This window comes from Protopterus annectens, chromosome 13.part0, assembly GCF_019279795.1.
Source record: "Protopterus annectens isolate FY-2018-M chromosome 13.part0, PAN1.0, whole genome shotgun sequence".
NCBI classification, from domain to species: domain Eukaryota; kingdom Metazoa; phylum Chordata; order Ceratodontiformes; family Protopteridae; genus Protopterus; species Protopterus annectens.
Window position 1 is genome coordinate 325,611,041 of NC_056747.1, and position 19,871 is coordinate 325,630,911.

Here is a 19,871-nt window from a genome sequence, read left to right on the forward strand (position 1 = left end):
ACACCCCCCTACTTAAATATACACACTCCAAGATCGCACTACAATGCCTAAAACGGCAAAGTAACAGACATGGCCAAGCAAATTCTTTCCCAGGGAAAGAATTTGCTTAAAAGCCAGTTCGCTATTTTGCCTTTTCGTTCTTTTATGTTCAATCAACACGCATTCGACAGAATGCGTCTGCGATCATGTAATAGGAACCCAAACTTCGACTACGTGATATAGACCCCACACACACACACCTTACACATCTGAAGAACAGGTCCTCAAAGTCCTGTCCAAGGCAAAGAACACGGCCTCTACAGGACAGGCTAAAACATGAACTAGCATCACCGGTAAGTACTCTTTCAATCATAGCCTAACCACAGGCTTTGTTCCTGTGGAATGGAGAACAGCTACAGTTATTCCCCTCCGTTGACTCCACATCAGCCAGCAGACCTGTTACCAGTGGGGTGCCACAAGGGTAAGTGCTGGACCCCATACTGTTTGGTGTATACTTCTAAGAAGTTCAGGTCACAGCTAAAGGGTTTTGGCTGACCAAGTGTAACCTAGGTGCAATCACTGAATCCCCAGATGATGTCAGTATACTCCAGGAGGGTCTCACACAGACCAATGACTGGTGTATTAGTCACAGTCTCAAACTGAATGCAAAGAAATGCATCATCATTCCCTTCAGCACAATGTCCCTTCACACTATCAAATCAACAGCAATACCCTAAATATCCATGAAGTGATAAGGGACCTGGGATCACAAACTGACTACGACCTTAACTTCGACCACCACGTGTCTACCATTGTAAGGAAAGCTTTCCACGTAGCTCACCTGATTAGTAAAAGTATTGGCTCGAGAGCAAAAGAAGTTATAACCTCCAAATACTTGGCACTTATCAGGCCCATAACTGAGTATAATGCCCCATTCAGTATGTACCGTACTGAGCACCTGCAGCAATAAGAGAGACTTCAGAGCTTTCTAACAAAGATGATCAAGGGCCTCCAGCATGTGCCCTATACGGACCGACTAAGGTCCATATCATACAGACTTCTTAGGGGAGACTTATGCCTGGTCTGCAGAGCAACCCAAGACCCAGATCTAATGAACTTACTGCATATCCATAAATCAAATGGGTCTAGGGCTACCCGTTCCAGGGACTTAAATATGACATGCTGGAGGGACAGATTTATCTCCCGCGACTGCCAAGTCTTTGGAACAGGCTGCCAATTCATGTGAAACAGAGCACCTCTATGACACTGTTCAAAGGGACTATGGACGAGTGGATGGGGCACCTTAAATGCTTACTGGGGATAGTGCCCACAACCCTCCTGGACATGGACAGTCATCACTAAATGCAATCTTGGGTTTTGACTAGTACTTCTTCAGTATTACATTGGGTTGAAACAGCTAGGCTTCAAATGGCTTCTGGGCCGATAGCCTAGTAATAGGTTCATAGATTAGTACTAAGCTAACTGCCCTTGCGAGCCATTTTAAGCCTAGTCAATTATCCCTTGTGAGACTCAAACCCTGTACCTTGTGTTTGTAAGGCAAACACCTTACCATTAGGCCAACCTCCTATGATCCCATATTTCTATAAGTAGTGTCCTTAAATTATGGGCAGCTAAGCTGTGATTTTATAAAACTGATTGCGTAAACATAATATTGTCATTTTGTAGACTTTTTACATATTTATATTAGGCATATTTTACATTTATATTTATTTTGATTTTAATTGAGTAAAATGAATGTTGATTAGAAGAAAATCTTAGCATTAGCTTTTTTCACCTGTGTTTATACCATTAACTGTTGCTAAGTAGCTTTATGTGTACAGTTGAATGGAACTGACATTTTAATTGTAGTTTTTATGGTTAGTGGACTAAAGTCACATAGCATGTTTGATTTTATATATTAGGAAAATTGGTAATTGTTTTTACTTAGTTCTGATGAAGTCCAAAATGCTTAACCAGTTTTACAAAATAAAATATAAAAAGTTTATTTTACTTGACTTCATTGGTTGCTGGTTCCTACAATTCTTCACTGTGGAACTAAGCCAGATTTTGTTTTGGTTATTAGTCGTTATTCTGCCTTGCTGCATTTGTGGTTCAGCCTATAAGCAGCAGACTTGAAAGTGTGGGAGGGGATCTGATAAAATTGGAAGCTGTTTGGTTGCTGTATCCTTGGCAACATACAACTTATAGGCTACTGAAGCAGTGACAATGATAAACATCTGCAAGTACTCAGTCTATACAACTTTAGTGATGGTCCTTTATTCACCCAAATACTTAAATATTTTCATATTATATTAATCTAAAGGAATTGAGGCTCTAAAGGTGACTACATCAAAGCAGGATTTACCTAAGATGTCTACAGAGCTACCTGAAAATTATAAAACTTTATGAAAACAGAAAAACAAAAAACAAAAAAAAAAACAAGAGTTAACTGATCTAGATTCTGTACCAGCTAAAGGCTGAAAGATTTGATACAGCTTGAAAAAACTGTACTACTTATTCAGAGCAGCAAAAGAACCCTTTCTTGTCTTGAAAATGTATGACCACTTCAGATTTGGCAGGTGGGGTTGGGACTCAAGATATCATTCAATGCAAAGACTTTCTTTACTCCGTGACTGGCATCTTTTATTAAATTCTAGCAAAACAATGTATTTTTACTACAATATACATAACTTGCAAATATCACTTCCTTCAATCTTTTTCAGTTTAATTCTAAAAATGAAGGAAATCTTTCTTAATTCAGTTTATTTTTATTTAATTTTAAAAGGTACAAACTGTGTTATGTATTAACCTTCCATCACTCTATGACAAAATAGCTTTAGTCCACTTTGATAAGGGACTGCAATGCGTCTGTTTAAATAATACCATACTGATTTTGTTCCATGCAGTTGCTGGACTGTTCAAGCATCATACTCATCATCATCAATGAATTTTAGGTCAAGCAAAGTCAATGAGGTCTCAATATTCCCATTCTCCTGGAAGTCAATGTTTCTGTTGCTATTACTGCTACTTCTGCTTAGGGTTTCTGGAACCACTGTATTGCTGATCATGGTATGGTTATCCTGATGCAAAGTTCTGGTATTCTGTCTCATTTCTTGGAAGTGCCCCAAATCATTTATCTTACTTCTACAACCACAAGGCAAGTGTCGTTTGTAAAGGTTCCACAGTAGAATAGAGGCAAGAAGGGCTGCAAAAGCAGCAACAAGAATAATCAAAGTAACCTCTATTTTAGGGTTTGTCTGCGTTTGTGGTGGACAAACTGATGCTTCTTCAGGGTTTAACACGTCTATATTTGGTGACATAGGTACTGCGGTAGGATGAAATGCTGTAGTAAGTTCATCCTTGTTGGTTTCTGTCAATACAATTTGAAACGGTGTTGTGTCTAAATGTTTCGTCACCTCTGACTGCTGTGGATAAAGCACATAGCTCACCAGGACAGACTGAAATTCTTTTCCATTAACTCTTTCTACTGAGTAGCAATCATAATATCCTGTATCTTGTACAGCAAAATTAAATATGAGAATACCATTATCATATAAAAGATGTTTGGAATCAATTAAATGAAGAAGGCTTCCATTAAACAACCATTTTGTGTTAGCAAGATTGGATAATGGAGTGCATTTAAGTTGAATCGTGTTGCCAGGGATAATGATATAGCTTTCGGTGTTGCCATTTTCTGAAATAAAAAAAGTTAAAACACTTAACCACCAGCACTTTCATAAATACATTATTCAAATAAAATGCACAACAAATAAACTAAGAAAACTACTCTGTCTTGTTTGTTAATATAAAAAAAAAAATATATGCATAAGTAATAGATGCATTCTCAAAGTATCACTTGGATATTCAGGATGATACTCCTTGATGGGCCCACTTGTTTGGGTTTTCCTTCTTCCCAAATCTGGCAAAAATACTTGGAACTTGGGAATGCACATAGAGCTGGTATGATGCACACTGTGATGTAATGCACAGGATACCTGCTCACACTCGCCTCTTAAGCCTGACAGTTTGCCCCTAGCTACTAGCAATCATCATCCTACAAATCAAGAAATAACAATGAAAACTATATCGACAATGCTAGCAAATAATATGCAAGTATGTACTTGCCTGACTTACAGGAAATCCAACAGCTGAGGCGGATGGAAGATGCACCCACCCAGGAGGGGATGAGGAGGGAAATATGTGTCCCATCCAGAAGGGTCCTGACAAAGATCAACTGAGAGGGGAAGAACATATATTTAACAGTGAAGACCCTTCTTCATTAGCACACTGAATGGACTGAATCCTCAAACTATAAATTAGAATGGAAGGAGCCAACAATGTGGAAGCTGAGCCATGGAGTACTGTCATAGTAAAAGGATACATGGCTCCCAGAGTCTTGCTACAACAATCATGCTTGGTGAAGGGATGAATTAAAACAATTGGTCACTGTACAACTGTCTGCAATGGTTACATTCCTGAAACAAGCACTGGAATTAGTCACTCCTTTAGTGAAATAGGCTTCAACTGAACAAATATCCAGCTAGAGGTTAGCTTACCTGATGGCAGTAGAAAATGCAGTTGGCAATCCTTTTGGAAAGTGTCTCTCCTTAACAACTGCAAACCCTTCCCTTGTTGAAGCAAAGGAGATGAGCAACTTTTCTGCCTTCCTAAACTGATGCACACATTTCAGGTAGACCTTGAACCACTGGCAGATGTCCAGGATGTGAAAGACTCTCTTTTACCTGACCACTGACTTCATAAAGAAAACAGGGAGATTAGCAGACTGGCTCAAGAACAGTTTGGAAACTTCTTTCAGAACACCACATGGATTAATTCTAGGGATACCAGATCCTTGTGAAATACCAGCTAAGGGTACCTAAACATGAATAGATGAAACTCTAAAATCTGATGCACAGAGATAAAGACCACTAAAAAGAGGATTTTCCAACATACATTTATCTCCAGTAAGTTCAATGGTTCATGCCGAGTCATGAATTTTATCTTTTAAATACCTATATTAAATTCATATATATGTATATTTTGAGTAAACAAGCCAGAAATTTCACCTTATTAACACCGTCCTAATGCAACAGTTATCAACAGCTTATGGTACCTCAACTTTGGATTGTCTTTTTTTACTTATCTGCTGTTTACTGGTATGAGCACTGAGTTGGACTATAATCTGAGTTTGCTGAACTCTACCATTTTGTCAGATCGCAACGACTGCTTTGCCAGTATGCTTAAAGTAAGAAGGAATCCACTATTGGTACATAATCCCCCCGTTCATAGGTTGATACTAGGCTATCTGCCCTAGGGCATTTATAAGCCTAGCCAGAGTGTGTTTGGCTTTCGCCACCCTTTTAGATTAGTTGACTGTGCCTCTGTATAGTAGGTCATAGAAGGTAGCCCTTTTAAGGTTAGTTTACTGTACCTCTGTCAAGCAGGGACACAGAAGAGATCCCAGGGGTAAACTTACGATCTCCCATCCACTCGTCAAGATTTCTCTTGAAGAGGGTCAGTGAGGGGCTCTGCCTAACATGGATTCTTTTGTTCCACAGTGAGCGAAGCCTCTGGGATATGAATCTGTCCCTCCAGCATGTCCTATTTATTTCTGTGCTGAGGTTCAAGTCCCTGGAGCATGTAGCTCTAAGGGATTTGGATTTCCTGAGGTGAAGCATGTCCATTAATTCTGGGTTAGACATGGCTTTATAGGTCAGACACAGATCGCCTCTGAGTAGGCGGTACGCAACTGAGTAGAGCTGGAGTTTCTTTAGCCGAACTGCATAGGGCATCTGTTCGAGCCCCTTGATCCTCTTGGTGAGGTACTTTTGGGGTCTTTCCAGTTGCTGCAGGTGTCCGGTAAGGTACATCTCAAATGGGGCATTGTATTCAATTATGGGCCTGATAAGTGATGAGTAGAGGGGCACAATGACCTTTCGATCTAGATGTGAACCCTTTCGTGATAAGGTGGGCTATATAAAGGGTCTGACAACTTTGGCAACGTGATTGTCAAAGGAGAGATTGCTATCTACTTGGGTCCCCAAATCCCTAATTGCTTCTTCCATACTTAATGGATTACCACCTATGTGGTAATTTGTGGGCACTTTGTTTTTCCCAAAGGGGATGACTATGCACTTTTTGGCATTTAGCTTTAGGCCATGGCTCTGGCACCAGTTATCCGTCTCTGTGACACCCTTTTGGAGGATGCTTGTGTCAGCCAGAGAGTCGATTATGACACCCAGTTTGCAGTCATCTGCGAACTTGGTCAGCCATAGTCCACCCGTGTTAGCCTGTACCTCGGAGAAATATATACCGAACAAGAAAGGTCCCAGGACTGAGCCTTGTGGGACACCACTTGTAACTGGTTTAGAGTCTGACATAGCACCTGCTATTCTGACCATGTGGGTTCTATCCCTGAGCCAGTTTGCAACCCATCTTGTGATATAGGGGTTGATATTTAAGCTGGTGAGCTTATTTATGATGCCCAAGTGGGATATTGTGTCGAAGGCTTTTGCGTGGTCCAGGTAGGCTGTGTGGACTACCTTCCCTTCATCTATGGCTTTGGTAACTGTTTCAAAGAAGTCAACCAGGTTCAAGAGGCAAGATCTGCCCTTAACAAAGCCAAATTGGGTAGGATCCAGTGTCTGGAGGTTCCCAATGTTTTTGTTTATGATTTCCATGATGATACACTCCATAGCTTTGCAGACCAGGCTAGTCAGGCTTATAACGCGATAGTTTCCGGGGTCTGTTGTGGCACCACCTTTGTGGAGTGGGACCACTGTTGCTGTACGCCATTCCTTTGGTACATATCCTGTAGTAAGGCTGAGATTGAACAGTGACTTTATATGAGGGTTTAGTTCTTCTTGGAGTTCGTGTAAGACGCAGCCCGGGACACCGTCTGGTCCCATTGATGCTGTGTTTTTTTGCTTTGGAGAGGGCAGCTCTCACCTGTGCATCTGTGATCTCAGGAAGGCTACACTCTGTTGGGATAGACATTTGCTCTTTTGTGGGGGAAGGGGGGGAGAAGTTTGCACTGAACCTTTCTGCCAGGATGTTGGCAATGTCTGTGAGTTCAGTCTATTTTTTGTCATTTTGCACTAACTCAGACCATATCTGGGAGTTGCCTCCCAGGTTTCTGACATAACTAAAGAAGGCCTTGTGATTATCTTTAGTGTCTTGTGCAATTTTTCTTTCGAAGCTGGCCTTAGATGATTTTATGAGGGATCGTAGTTTCTTGCTAGTACTGATCAGAGACGCCTTCCCTTTTTGGGATATTGCTCTATCATGTAGTAGCTTTCTCCTTCTGTTGTATAGCTTATTTATTGCCGGGGTCCACCAGACAGGTCTCCTGCCTTTGGAGGAGTGAGTCTTGGTTTTATTTGGGATAGCATGCTCCATGCATTCCTGTAGGTGTCCATAGAATGCTTTTGTAAAGGATTCTGCATTTTGGGCTGTCGGGGGCTTTGAAGGATTCTACCTTGGTTTTGAGAAATGTGAAGTTTGCTTTTGAGAAGTTCTTCACCGTGGTTTCCTTGGCTGGGGGTGGGGATGGAATATGGATGTCCAGTGAGATTAGTTTATGGTCTGATCTTACCAATGAGGGATATACCTCTGGTGTGGAACATAGAGACCCCATGTTGGTGATGACCAGATCCAATATGTTTTCCCCTCTTGTGGGAGTGGTGACCAGTTGTTCCGTAGCATTTGAGTTTATAAATTCTAGGAACCGTTGGGCGAGGGTGTTTGGGCTTGAGTAGTTTTCCCAATCAATGTTTGGGTAGTTGAAGTCACCCAATATAATGGTGTTTGGAGAGACCTTCATATTCTCCAGTGTTCTCAGGAAAGTCGAGTGAGGTTCCTGTGTTTGGGAGGGTGGTCTCTAGCAGGCTACAAACTGAAAGGCAGTTTTGCCCACTGTTAGTTGCACATGGATGGTTTCCGATGCTTCGTGCAGTGCCACTAACCTGGAGGTGTGGGTATCTTTGATAAATATGGATACTCCCCCTCCTTTTGTGGTTCGGTCCGAGTTTTGGGGCCGAAAAGCATGGTATGAAGTATAACCTGTTAGTGCTGGGGTGCTCTAGGGAGCCTTGAACCAGGTTTCTGTTACTGCACAGATATCGATATTCTCCATACTGAGGAGAATCTCGAGTGCGTGCATCTTGAGGTTTAGACTTCTGGCGATGAGCAGCATTACCCTTAGTTTTTTTTTATTTGTGTTGTCTATGGAGGTGGGTTTGTCTTTTCAGCCTTGCCTAAAAAAGGCACTATGGGGGAGGCAAGAGCCTTTGCCAGTATTCGAAAACCCAGGGGTGACAGGTGCAAGCCGTCCCTAGCGAAGCAATGCGGCTTGTCGAGCATGTCATCCCAGGCTGACAGACACTGGATCCGCTTTGAATGACACCAATACTTTAGCCAAATGTTAAAATTGATAATTTTATCTTTATACTGTGGCATCATTCTTGGTGAGGGTAAGATGCTACTCAAGGTCAGGGTCATACCGGCCTGGGCTACATGATCAAAGAGCTCCTCTATGCGTTTTCATGTAGTCCAGGGAGGTACATCTCAGGTCATTCACACCAGCATGGACAATGACGGAGTCATATTTGTACTTGCTTTGGAGTGACCTGAGTGCTTGTGTTATGTGGCGGATCCTGGCACCCGACAGGCAGCTTACAGTGACCTTGTCCTTGTTCAGCCTGGTGAGTTGGGACATCAGTGTGTCTGACAATATAGAGTCACCTATTACAAGTGTATTAGGTGTGTTGTTTAGCCTTAAGGGCTGTGACTATGTGGCACACTGACTTTGTGAGCTATGTGCTACGTGGGTATTGTTTCGTGGTAGGGGTTGCTTGGATGTCTGCTTTGGAGGTCTCTGCTGCTTAGGCAGACTTTTATTTAGAGCCTCCGAGTATGTTTTTGTGTGTTTATGTGTTTGGTTTGCTGATGCGATAGGTCTATGTGAGACTGGATTTGTGGTGTGTGTGGTTACCTTCTCCTCCTGACAGGCTGTGCCAGTACTGGGTTGAGAGAGCTTAGCCTCTAGTTTGGCTATATAGCTGCATCTCTCACATATATTTGAGCTTGTTGGGAGGAGGAGAGGGTGGTCTGTATACATAAGGTAGTTGTAACATGGCCTCAAGATTCCCAGATTCACCAGCTGGACTGGAGAGTAAACCCGAAACTGACCTTTGGACATGCCTGAATAATATAGGGAACTACTTATTGACTTGTCAGAAAGAACCAATAGGGAGCAAGTACTTAAAATGAGTATAAGAGGATGTAGTGCTTAAGTTTATTAGTGTTTACTTATGAGATTACTTATACAAGCAAGTGCAGGGCTTTAGAATGAAAATAGAGTGCTTATTTTGAGATTTAGAGCAGTTCTAAGGGAAAAAGTGAACAGCAGACTTTGTGGAGCCGGGAATAGTTTAAACCTGTTTAAGAGGCGCTGCCCGACGCTGCTCTGTGCGCAAGACCACGCAAAAAGAGAGTTGCAGGGTTTTAAGAGAGAGAGATCAAGGAGTTTTTGTTTAAGGATAGCAGACACACAAATAGCAAACTAGTCAGAACAGTGCAATAAATGACCCCAACACGTGTGTGCTAGGTCAGAGGCAGGAAAAATGCAATTTAAGAAAAAACTATTTTAAATTAAGTGCAGCACAAAAAATGCAGTAAACAGGCTCTAGGTATGTTCTAAATACTGTTTCTAACCGAGATATCACCTTTTGCAATCAAGAAAATGCCATAAAGTAGGCGGCAATGCAGTTTTTCTAAGAAATAAATCACAAGAAAATACTTAAAATCTCAAAAGTGGCTCCTTTCTTCTCTCAGCATTTTCTCCTCTTGGTAGGTGCTTCAGCAACAACTATCAAGCCTGGAAAGATGCCAAAACCAAGCGTCTGCAGGATTTTAAGAGAGAGAGAGAGATCAAGTAGTTTGGAATTGACCCAAAATGGCCAATAAAACTACAGTTTCTAGGCAGTAACCACTCCTACAGGGACAGGCAGGCTGCTCAGTGTTAACCACTGCCACTGGTGAACACAGAGACTTCCCTTTAGCCCAAGCAAGCATTGGCCTCCAAGAAACTTACAAACAGTTCAGAACAGCAACTCTGTAACTGAACTTTCTTTTAAATTAGAGAAAGTGGGAAAATAGCAAGATTTTTTTTTTTGTTTAAGGATAGCAGAGACACACAAGTAGCAAACTAGTCAGAACAGTGCAATAAATGACCCCAACACATGTGTGCTAGGTCAGAGGCAGGAAAAATGCAATTTAAGAAAAAATTTTAAATTAAGTGCAACACAAAAAATGCAGTAAACAGGCTCTAGGTATGTTCTAAATACTGTTTCTAACCCAGATATCAACTTTTGCAATCAAGAAAATGCCAAAAAGTAGGCGGCAATGCAGTTTTTCTAAGAAATAAATCACAAGAAAATACTTAAAATATCAAAAGTGGCTCTTTTCTTCTCTCAGCGTTTTCTCCTCTTGGTAGGTGCTTCAGCAACAACTATCAAGCCTGGAAAGACCCCAAAATCATTTGGCTGCAGGGTTTTAAGAGAGAGAGATCAAGGAGTTTGGAATTGACCCAAAATGGCCAACAAAACTACAGTTTCTATGCAGTAACCACTCCTACAGGGACAGGCAGGCTGCTCAGTGTTAACCACTGCCACTGGTGAACACAGAGACTTCCCTTTAGCCCAAGCAAGCACTGGCCTCCAAGAAACTTACAAACAGTTCAGAACAGCAACTCTGTAACTGAACTTTCTTTTAAATTAGAGAAAGTGGGAAAATAGCAAGATTTTTTTGTTTAAGGATAGTTTGTGAAGAACTGCCTGATCATGTGGGCTATGATGTTCAGTCTTTTCATTCTGTAGTTAAGCAGTTGGAGAATGGCCTTTTTAAACTCATAATGTCTTCAATATCAGCGTCTGCATTTTGAAGCTTGCATACATTTGAAAATAATCCAGAGAGGACTGACAGTAATTAAGATGCCAACACATTGGGGGCATCTATCCTGAGCTTTTAGACAAATGTTGGAAGATTAACCTTGATGCTGGCTTTAATTATATGCAGCTTTTGATAGATTTTTTTTTTCAGACCGAGTGAAGACTGCTGAATGAAGTTAGTGCACTATTTCAGCAATTATGTGACACCTTTCAATTCAATATCTTCTGTCTGGCTCTCGATGAACTTACTAGTGATATTTCATTGTTTGAGAATAAACTTTTTGATGCAGAAGAGGAGGAAGTTGAGCCATGACAGTTATTTATTTATTGCATTTGTTAATGGGGAAAGTCCATTGGGCCTGAGAAGAGCCCATTTTCAGTAGAGGCCCGGGGAGAAAAGCTCCACATTTAATTACATACAAATAAAATGTTGCACAATAAATACAGTGTGTATAAGCAGTAGTAGCACATAAAATAAATAACTACATAAAATGTGCTAACAACATTGAATCATTTGATAAAACAGGTGAGAATTATTTGCTACTCTGGTGCCTGTGAGAATGGAAAAGTTTAAATATGTAAGTAAGATTGTTAGCAGAGAGAAGAAGTTAGCATAAAGGATGAGAGAGGGAGACAGAAGGCTAAGGTGGGGATAGCTAAGGTGACAGCAGAAGGAATAGGTTTGAAAGAGGGAAGGGGAGGATAGGCTAGTTATAGAGTATGACAGAGTAAGAATTCTGACAGAAGGTTAGGTTTTGGGGTTGTCAGTAGGGGGTGCAGGTACATATCTAGTGTGAGGAGAGATGCAGTTTAAGGGATTTTTTAAAGTTAGTGGGATTGCTGATAACCCTGAGAGAGGCAGGGATATTATTCCGTAGCTTGGAGACAGTAAAAGAATACAGCATGTGGCCACCTGAGAGCTTTGGTTTATCAATGTTCAATAGCATTTTTCTGACCTTAAGAGTCACTTAGGATGGTACGTGCTCAAAATGTGGAAGAGGGCTGGGTCATAAATAAGTTTATGAGTTGTGTTAGTTGTGAATAAGTGAGGTGATGAGGGAACTCAAGCCAGTTTAGTTGGTGTAGTGAGGAACAGTGGTGGGCGGAGTATTTAGCATTTGTAGCAAATTTGGCAATTTTGTTGTAGCATGAGTTGAGTTTTACTTTTAAAGAGGACTGAATGTTGGTGAGGGCACCGTATAGCAGAGTTGGAAGCAGGAATGATGAGGCAAGAGCCTTTTTTGCAGAGTTGCAGACAAAGTAGTTGTGCTTGTAAAGGGATCTCAGTTTTTGATGTTTTTTTTTTTTATGTTATTATGGATATGAAGGTCAAAGGTTAAGTTATCGTCAATGATGACACCGAGCAATTTGGTACTGGGAATGACATCAGTAGTAGTACTATTTTGTGATAGGACAGAGAATTCAAACTTATTAATTTGGCTGGATTTTTTGGGGGTAAATATTAAGGGTTTAGTTTTATTGGGATTAAGGGTGAGATGGTTTTGTGACATCCAGGATTCAGTTGAGGTAAATGCTTCTTGGATAGGTTGCTGTAGTACAGAGGCAGATTTAGAAGAGCAGATTATAGTAGAGTCATCTGCGTACTGGATAAAAGTACTATGGGTGAGAGAAGTATGGCAGATTTTAGGGCAGGAAATGTGTTCTCCTGCCATAGAGCACCTGCGAGTACTGCAGGTAAGGAGAGCATGGATGCAGCGGATATTAGACCTGAGACTGCCCAGAGTGTACATAATGCTTCTAGATTAGATGTTGATACTTGGAATGGGTTAGCTAATAAGGATACTGTTGGTAATGTGGCCTCTCCAACGGCAACTACTAGTAATGATCCTTTGTCTTTGGGCAAAGATGTACGCAGGAAGGTTCCTTTGGTTTCTGGAACTAATAATTCTAATTTGTTTTTTTCCTTCACTCCCACTTTCCATCAAGGATACTTCTGTGACACAGAGATCTCAGAGCAGAGGGAGAAAATGTCCCAAACCAGTTTAGGATCAGATGGCAACTCCGTCCATCAAAGGTATGTGGAACTGGCCCAAAACTACTTAATTTGGAACATTTCTTTGGTACATCTGCACAGTCATACCTTTTAGAGAATGGTCTGTCTTTCATACCTTCGAGGATGTCAAATTTTTGTGATGACGTCCTCCATTTAAAGTGTTTTAATAGAAATGCTATGCTCAAGATGCTATACCCTTTAGTGTGATATGTAATGTTTAAAAAAAAAAAAAAAAAAAAACTAGCACTTTTGTACCATCATTGCATCCCCTATTAGAAGCCTTCCCTGAAAGTTGTGAACATGATTTGGTGCAAGAACTCAATAATTCAGGCAGGAGAAACAGGAATCGAGTGAATCTGGACAGTGATCAGCTCTCAGCCCTCTCCGAATTACAGAGCATGGTTTATTTGACAATATGTCCTGTGGATAAAGGTGGAGCCACTGTCCTTATGGACATGGATCACTACCTTGCTAGTGTGTATGATGGATTGTCTGATACTTCCACATATGCTGAGATTACTAATGATGAATTGAGAACGCTTACTTCAGGGATGTGTGATGACCTACAAGATTGTCTTGTTAGTCAGTGTGTCACTAGAGATTTCTATAATTATTTAAAGATGGATGCTCCAGTGGTCCCAGTTTTATATGATCTTCCAAAAGTGCATAAGCATTCTACTAATCTATTGATGAGACCTATAGTTTCTGGAAGAGAATGGCTGAGACGCTCTCCATTTATGTGGAGAAACTGATTACACCTGTTTTGGATACTATTTCTATAGTACTAAAAGATACGAAACAGTTCCTGTAATTATTGTCTGAGTGTGTTGTGAACTTGTTTGATCTCAGTGATGTTCATAGGTTCATACTAAACTATCTGCCCTGGGGCATTTATAAGCCTAGCCCGATTGTGTTTGGCTTACGCCACCCCTTGATTTGAGTATACTGTGCCCTTTTTAAAGTTTAGTTTACTGTGCCTCTGTCTAATAGTGACATGGAAGTAATCCCCGGGACAAACCTATGATTCCCCATCCACTCATCAAGATTCTTCTTGAAGAGAGTCAGTGAGGTGCTCTGCCTAACATGAATTGGAATTCTATTCCAGAGCGAAGGGAGCCTCTGGGTTATGAATCTGTCCCTCCAGCATGTTCTATTTATTTCTGTGCTGAGGTTCAAGTCCCTTGAGCGCGTGGCTCTAAGGGATTTAGATTTACTGAGGTGGAGCATGTCCATTAATTCTGGGTTGGACATAGCTTTATATGTCAGGCATAGATCGCCTCGAAGTAGGCGGTATACAACTGAGTATAGCTGGAGTTTTTTTAACCAAGCAGCATATGGCATCTGTTTGAGTCCCTTGATCGTCCTGGTGAGGTACTTTTGGGGTCTTTCTAATTGCTGCAGGTGTCGGGTAAGGTACATCCCAAACGGGGCATTGTATTCTATGATGGGCCTGATGAGGGATGAATAAAGGGGCACGATTACCTCTCTTGATCTAGATGTGAATCCTTTCATGATGAGGTGGGCTATGTAGAAGGTCTTTCTAACCACTTTGGCAATGTGGTTGTCAAAGGAGAGATTGCTATCAACTTGGGTCCCCAGATCCCTAATTACTTTCTCTGTACTTAATGGGTTACCACCTATGTGGTAATTTGTGGGCACATTGTTTTTGCCAAAGGGTATGACTATACACTATTTGGCATTTAGCTTTAGACCATCGCTCTGGCACCAGTTATCCGTCTCTGCGAGACCTTTTTGAAGGATGTTTGTGTCAGCTGGAGAGCCGATTATTGCGCCCAGTTTGCAGTCATCTGCAAACTTGGTGAGCCCTAGTCCTCCCACGTTGGCCTGTACCTCAGAAAAGTAAATACCGAATAAGAGAGGTCCCAGGACAGAACCTTGTGGGACGCCACTTGTGACAGGTTTCGAGTCTGACATGGCTCCAGCAACTCTGACTCTGTGGATTCTGTCTCTGAGCCAGGTTGCGACCCATATTGTGACATAGGGGTTTATATTTAGACTGGATAGCTTATCTATGATGCCCGAGTGGGGTATTGTGTCAATTGCCTTTGCGAGGTCCAGATAGGCTGTGTGGACTACCTTCCCTTCATCTATGGCCTTGATGACTGTTTCGAAGAAGTCGACCAGGTTCAAAAGGCAGGATCTGCCCTTGACAAAGCCAAATTGGGTAGGATCTAGTGTCTGTAGGTCCCCAATGTCTTTGTTTATGAGTTCCATGATGATCCTCTCCATAGCCTTGCAGACTAGGCTAGTCAGGCTTATGGGGTGATCGTTTCCAGGGTCCGTAGAGGCGCCACCTTTGTGGAGTGGGACCACTGTTGCTGTACGCCATTCTTTGGGCACATATCCTGTAGTGAGGTTGAGATTGTACAGCAGTTTTACTTGAGGGATTAGTTCTTCTTGGAGTTCATATAGGACGCAACCCGGGACGCCATCTGAATTTTATACATATGTATATATTAACATGTAATACACATTTATAATACAAACCACTTGGAGACCAAATATATTTACATATAATTTTTCACATGAATTTTTGGACACGTTATAGGTGAGGAATTAGTCAGTTATATCAAAAGAAAATAGTTTTTTCTTTCAATACATCCGGGTATTATGTATATGCACGTGTAGAAGTTTATTCATGTGTATGTGTGTATAGATATTGACAACTTGAGTATTCCATCGGGACACTAAAGCATAAGCTGGAATCATCCATATTGAATGAGTCCAAGAAAGGACGAAATAACAATAGAATAACTTTCACGGATAACTGTGAGAATGCACCTTTTGGGTCCATCAAAGTGAGGTAATGTCCGGTTTTTGAACAGGAGTAGAGAAGCATATGAATGTCTTTGTTTTCTCTCCTGTAGAGGTTTTGTGTTGGTCTTTCTTAGTGTGCCTTTAGGGGCTATTATTTTTCCTTCTGTTACGCTGCGTTTGGTCGAGAGGGAGAGTGCGACTATACCCATTTATGTCCAGGATGGTTTCATGGATTTGGGTTCTAGTTGAACCCATTATCTGATGTAATGATTGTGTGTCTTGTGTTCTATAGCACGATGGAAGAGTTACACTATATAGGCAGTCCTTATGGTGTTTTTGATAGTGGACATTGAGTAGGTTGACAGTGGGCTTCCAGTTGTTGTAAGCAAGTGGACATGTTTGATTAGGTACATGAGGTATTGTGCACATGCATTGTATTCATACACCTTTATTATTTATGTATATACAATTTTTTAAATAGACATCTGATTATTTTTAAATGAACGTTTTCATCTACAATTTTTATATTTTTAGGCATTAATCTAGTCATTAAATTTTTTCTCGAAAGTGAAAAAAATATATATGTATTTTCATGTTTAATTATGTTTTGGTATATAGACTAAATTTATTAAGCAAAGGCTTTTTATAAATATTTACATAGTAAAAGAATTTATGTATGGTACAATTTTATATAAGATAAATTTAGAATGACAGCATGAATATTCGTATTTATACTGCAGGTTCATGTATATGAAATCATTTCTCAGATTTCAAAATGTGATACAATTTACTTGTTAATTGACTGAGTGAAAATGTTTTTGACATCATTTCCTGTATAATTTATTTTAAAAGGCAAGAGTTTGGGAGGGCTCTTGTCTTTTCTGAAGAAGTTCACATGTTTAATAAAAGTGGATGAAAGCGCTAACTATATATTTGCCTTTATTGTGGCTTCACACGCATCTAGCTATTTTTGTTCAGTTTATCTCAGTTTATCGGTTCAGTCCGTTGTTTTTAGTTTTTTGTTAGACTGTTATATTAGTAACTTTTTTATGTTAGATCCTTATTCACAGTTATTCCCAATGATATAGGAATTGAGTAAACTAGGCAATTCCTTGTTGATAATACTGACCACAACACAGAAGGTAAACTTGATATGTTTCTTCAATGAACTTGTGTTGAATAACAATGTCTTTTTATTTGATAAGTACTGTATACAGAAGATTGGGACCTTGTGCCAACAGCTATACTAATACTGTTATGGCACAAAGGGAGAATACTAGAGTTATGATTAATGAGAGTCATTAGTCTTTGTTACAAACAATTTGTAGATGATGTCTATTCTGTGGTCTGGGCCTTGTTCCAACTTATTTAGGTTTGTGGATTTTTTGAATGCATCTACTAGTGTTTTGCTTTTCACTGTGAGATATTCAAGTATTGAAACTGATTTCCTCCATCTTTGTATTTATAAGGCTGCTGAAAGTTCTTTAGCCTCAGATCTATATAGGAAACCCTGTAGGAAAAATCACATCCTCCACAGGAAGAGCATGCATCCGAGGCACAATTTTTAGGAACATTGTGAAAGGTCAGGTCATGAGGATTTCTAGGTTATAGGTTCATACTAGGCTATCTGCCCTACGGCATTTATAAGCCTAGCCAGAGTGTGTTTGGCTTTCGCCACCCATTTTAAAATAATTTTGCTATGCCCTTTTTCGAGGTTAGTATACTGTGCCTCTGTCTAACAGTGATACAGAAGTGATACCCGGGGTAAACCTATGATCTCCCATCCACTCATCAAGATTCCTCTTGAAGAGAGTTAATAAGGGACTCTGCCTAACCTGGACTGGGATTTTATTCCAGAGTGAAGGGAGCCTCTGGGTTATGAATCTGTCCCTCCAGCATGTCCTATTTATTTCAGTGCTGAGGTTCAAGTCTCTCGAGCGCGTAGCTCGATGGGATTTGGATTTTCTGAGGTGCAGCATGTCCATTAATTCCGGGTTGGACATGGCTTTATACGTCAGGCACAGATCGCCTCTGAGCAGGCGGTATGCCACTGAGTAGAGCTGGAGTTTCTTTAACCGGGCAGCATATGGCATCTGTTTGAGCCCTTTGATCCTCTTGGTGAGGTACTTTTGGGGTCTTTCCAGTTGCTGCAGGTGTCTGGTAAGGTACATCCCAAAAGGGGCATTGTACTCAATTATGGGCCTGATGAGGGATGAGTAAAGAGGCACGACGACCTCCCCTGATCTAGATGTGAATCCCTTCATGATTAGGTGGGCTATATAAAATGTTTTTCTAACCACTTTGGCCACGTGGTTGTCAAATGAAAGATTGCTATCAACTTGGGTCCCTAATTACTTCTTCTGTACTTAATGGATTACCACCTATGTGGTAATTTGTGGGCACTTTGTTTTTGCCAAAGGGGATGACTATACACTTTTTGGCGTTTAGCTTGAGGCCATGGCTCTGGCACCAGTTGTCTGTTTCTATGAGGCCCTTTTGGAGGATGCTTGTGTCGGCTGGAGTGTCGATTATGGCGCCCAGTTTGCAGTCATCTGCAAACTTGGTCAGCCACAGTCCTTCCGTGTTGGCCTGTACCTCCGAGAAATATATACCGAACAAGAGAGGTCCCAGAACTGAGCCTTGTGGGACGCCACTTGTAACTGGTTTGGAGTCTGACATGGCTCCAGCAATTCTAACCATGTGGGTTCTGTCCTTGAGTCAGTTTGCAACCCATCTAGTGACATAGGGGTTTATATTTAAGCTGGTGAGCTTATCTATAATGCCCGAGTAGGTATTGTATCGAAGGCTTTTACGAGGTCCAGGTAGGCTGTGTGGACCACCTTCCCCTCGTCAATGGCCTTAGTAACTGTTTCAAAGAAATCAACCAGGTTTAAGAGGCAGGATCTGCCCTTAACAAAGTCAAACTGGGTAGGATCCAGTTTCTGTAGGTCCCCAATATCTTTATTTATGAGGTCCATGATGATCCTTTCCATAGCTTTGCAGACCAAGCTAGTCAGGCTTATGGGGCGATAGTTTCCAGGATCCGTTGAGGCACCACCTTTGTGGAGAGTAAGGCTGAGATTGAACAGTAGTTTTATGTTTGGGTTTAGCTCTTCTTGGAGTTCATGTAGGACGCAGCCTGGGACACCATCTGGTCCCATTGATGCTGTGTTTTTTGCTTTGGAGAGGGCAGCTCTTACCTGAGCATCTGAGATGTCAGGGGGGCAGCACTCTGCTGGGATAGATATTTGCCCTTTTGGTGGGGAGGGGGGGGGGGAGAAGTTTGCGCTGAACCTGTCAGCTAGGATGTTGGCAATGTCTGTGGGTTCGGTGTATTTTTTGTCATTTTGGACTCATTCTGAGCATATCTGGGAATTCCCACCCAGGTTCCTAACATAACTAAAGAAAGCCTTGTGAATATCCTTAGTGTCCTGTGCAATTTTTCTCTCGAAGCTGGCCTTAGACGATTTTAAGAGTGCCCGTAGTTTTTTGCTAATATTTATCAGAGATGCCTTCCCTTTTTGGGATTTTGCTCTATCATGTAGTAGCTTCCTCCTTCTGTTATATAGTTTGTTTATGGCTGGGGTCCATCAGACAGGATATCTACCTTTGGAGGATTGGGACTTGGTTTTATTTGGGATTGCATGATCCATGCATTCCTGAAGGTGTTCATAGAATGCGTTTATAAAGGATTCTGCGGTCTGGGCCGTATTTTCCACAGGCCCGGGGGCTTTGAAGGATTCCACCTCGGTTTTGAGGTGTGTGAAATTTGTATTAGAGAAGTTTTTCAGGGCAGGGGGTGGAGTCCGGATGTGAATATCCAGTGAGATTAGTTTATGGTCTGATCTTACCAATGAGGGATACACTTCTGGTCTGGAGCATAGAGTCCCCATGTTGGTGATGATCAGGTCCAGTATGTTTTCCCCTCTTGTGGGAGTGGTAACAAGTTGTTCCATAGCATTTGAGTTTATAAATTCTAGGAACCTTTGGGCTAGGGTGTTGGAGCTAGAGTAATGCTCCCAGTCTATGTTTGGGTAGTTGAAGTCGCCCAATATAATGGTGTTTGGAGAGACCTTCATATTTTCCAGTGTTCTCAGGAAGGCCGAGTGGGGTTCCTGGGTTTGGAAGGGTGGTCTGTAGCAGGCTATAAA

The 19,871-nt window shown here is 41.3% G+C and overlaps 1 protein-coding gene across 5 annotated transcripts in view; it reads right to left on the minus strand.

The window, feature by feature from the left end:
• Nucleotides 1-2,727: 2,727 nt before the first annotated feature.
• Nucleotides 2,728-19,871, minus strand: part of LOC122787298 (semaphorin-4D-like) — a 2,116,148-nt gene continuing 2,099,004 nt past the window's right edge. For 4 of the 5 annotated variants that reach the window (XM_044053927.1, XM_044053928.1, XM_044053925.1 and 1 more), the window contains one exon: nucleotides 2,728-3,673. In XM_044053927.1, the coding sequence (XP_043909862.1) occupies nucleotides 2,898-3,673 (776 nt within the window). In that variant the 3' untranslated portion in view covers nucleotides 2,728-2,897. The remainder of the gene's footprint in view (nucleotides 3,674-19,871) is intronic. The other variant, XM_044053929.1, reaches the window with a different exon arrangement.